Raw genomic sequence first — 1,285 nt, forward strand, 5'->3', positions numbered from 1 at the left:
AAAATCCTAGGGAAAAGAACAAGGAAAGGCCAACTGCAATATTGGTTACGCTGGAAAGGCTACGATGAATCCTGGGATACCTGGACTCCAGCTTCAGATTTCGAAAATATGGAAGATTTGATCCAAGAGTTCAATCAAAGCGCACAGCATAAGAGACGAAGAGGAAGAGCAGGAGGGTCTCGTTCGTAGCGCGTAAGAAGCGCAATCCCAATATGAGGGAACCGGGGTATCTATGCATACAAAAAACAAACAAACAGAAATCTACAAAACCACTCAGTCATCACCATCACCCTCAACACCCTCACCACCACCAGTCTCATCCTCCTCACCCCCTCCAGAACCACTATCCGAACCACCAGCGCCCCCCGAGCCACCAGCCTGCGACTCACCGTCGCCAAGAGTGCTCGGATCATCAGAATCATCGGTATCATCACCCTCACCGGCCATGCCATTCTATGAATTTGAAATTAGCAAAATGAAGTTAAAAAGTAGAACTTATGGGAGAAGCGCATACCGAGTGTGCCATGTGCTTGACGACCTGCTCCAAAGCGCCTGCGATCCTGCGCTGCTCAACCAGGATCAAGCTCAGGAAGTCCGCACTGGTCTTGGGAATCTGGGTGGGAACTCCCATTGGAGTACCCGTATGGGCAGCGGTACGGCGGCGGGTCGCGAGCTCGAGATTGAATTGGCGCTGGCAACGCGCAAGCTTGGCGCCAGCACCCAGCACAGTAGCACTGATCCTGGGATTGTTGGAATTTGACACAGCAGTGTCATACTTGACCCGAAGGCGATACAGCCGGTTGAGCTTGCCAACCATATCCCCAGGAACCTACAAAAATGTTAGCAAAAGTCCAAATGTCTAGAAAAACCAAGGGGAAAGTTACTAGGAAGCAACCGCCACGATTGCCCTTGACACAATGGCCACAGCGCTTCTGTTTAGGCTTCTTGCAAAGCTTTTTGCTAGTAGCTACGTTTTGTGCGCAGCGCAGGCAAGTCGGCGTGGTAGCCACCTCCGACACGCGCTTGTCGCGCTCGCTCTACTCGTAAGGATCGGCCTTCTTAAGGACGGTTTTCGAAATGTACTTGGGAAGGGGATAGAAGACCATCTTGAAGTGCGAGTAGTGTGCGATAAGTGTGCGTTGTATCGTTATGTGGTGTGCAATGCGAAGGTGTTGAGCGTGTAAGGGACATGGAGGACAACAGCAATATATCACAACAACAACCGTTTGCTATCACCACAAGCGAGCGAAAACTTTTCCGCCTTCACCTTGACAACATGAAAAAT

At 50.6% G+C, this 1,285-nt stretch overlaps 1 protein-coding gene across 1 annotated transcript; it reads right to left on the reverse strand.

Annotated features, from left to right (window-relative positions):
- Window positions 1-273: 273 nt before the first annotated feature.
- On the reverse strand, window positions 274-829 carry J4E82_011667 (uncharacterized protein; the record flags this gene model as incomplete). The annotated part of the gene is made up of 2 exons (XM_051737867.1): window positions 274-453; window positions 515-829. Coding segments are annotated over 2 exons (495 nt in total), but the record flags the coding sequence as incomplete, so codon positions are not given.
- Window positions 830-1,285: the final 456 nt, after the last annotated feature.

This window comes from Alternaria postmessia (genome assembly GCF_024291825.1).
Source record: "Alternaria postmessia strain BMP 2775 chromosome Unknown scaffold_274, whole genome shotgun sequence".
Classification (NCBI taxonomy): domain Eukaryota; kingdom Fungi; phylum Ascomycota; class Dothideomycetes; order Pleosporales; family Pleosporaceae; genus Alternaria; species Alternaria postmessia.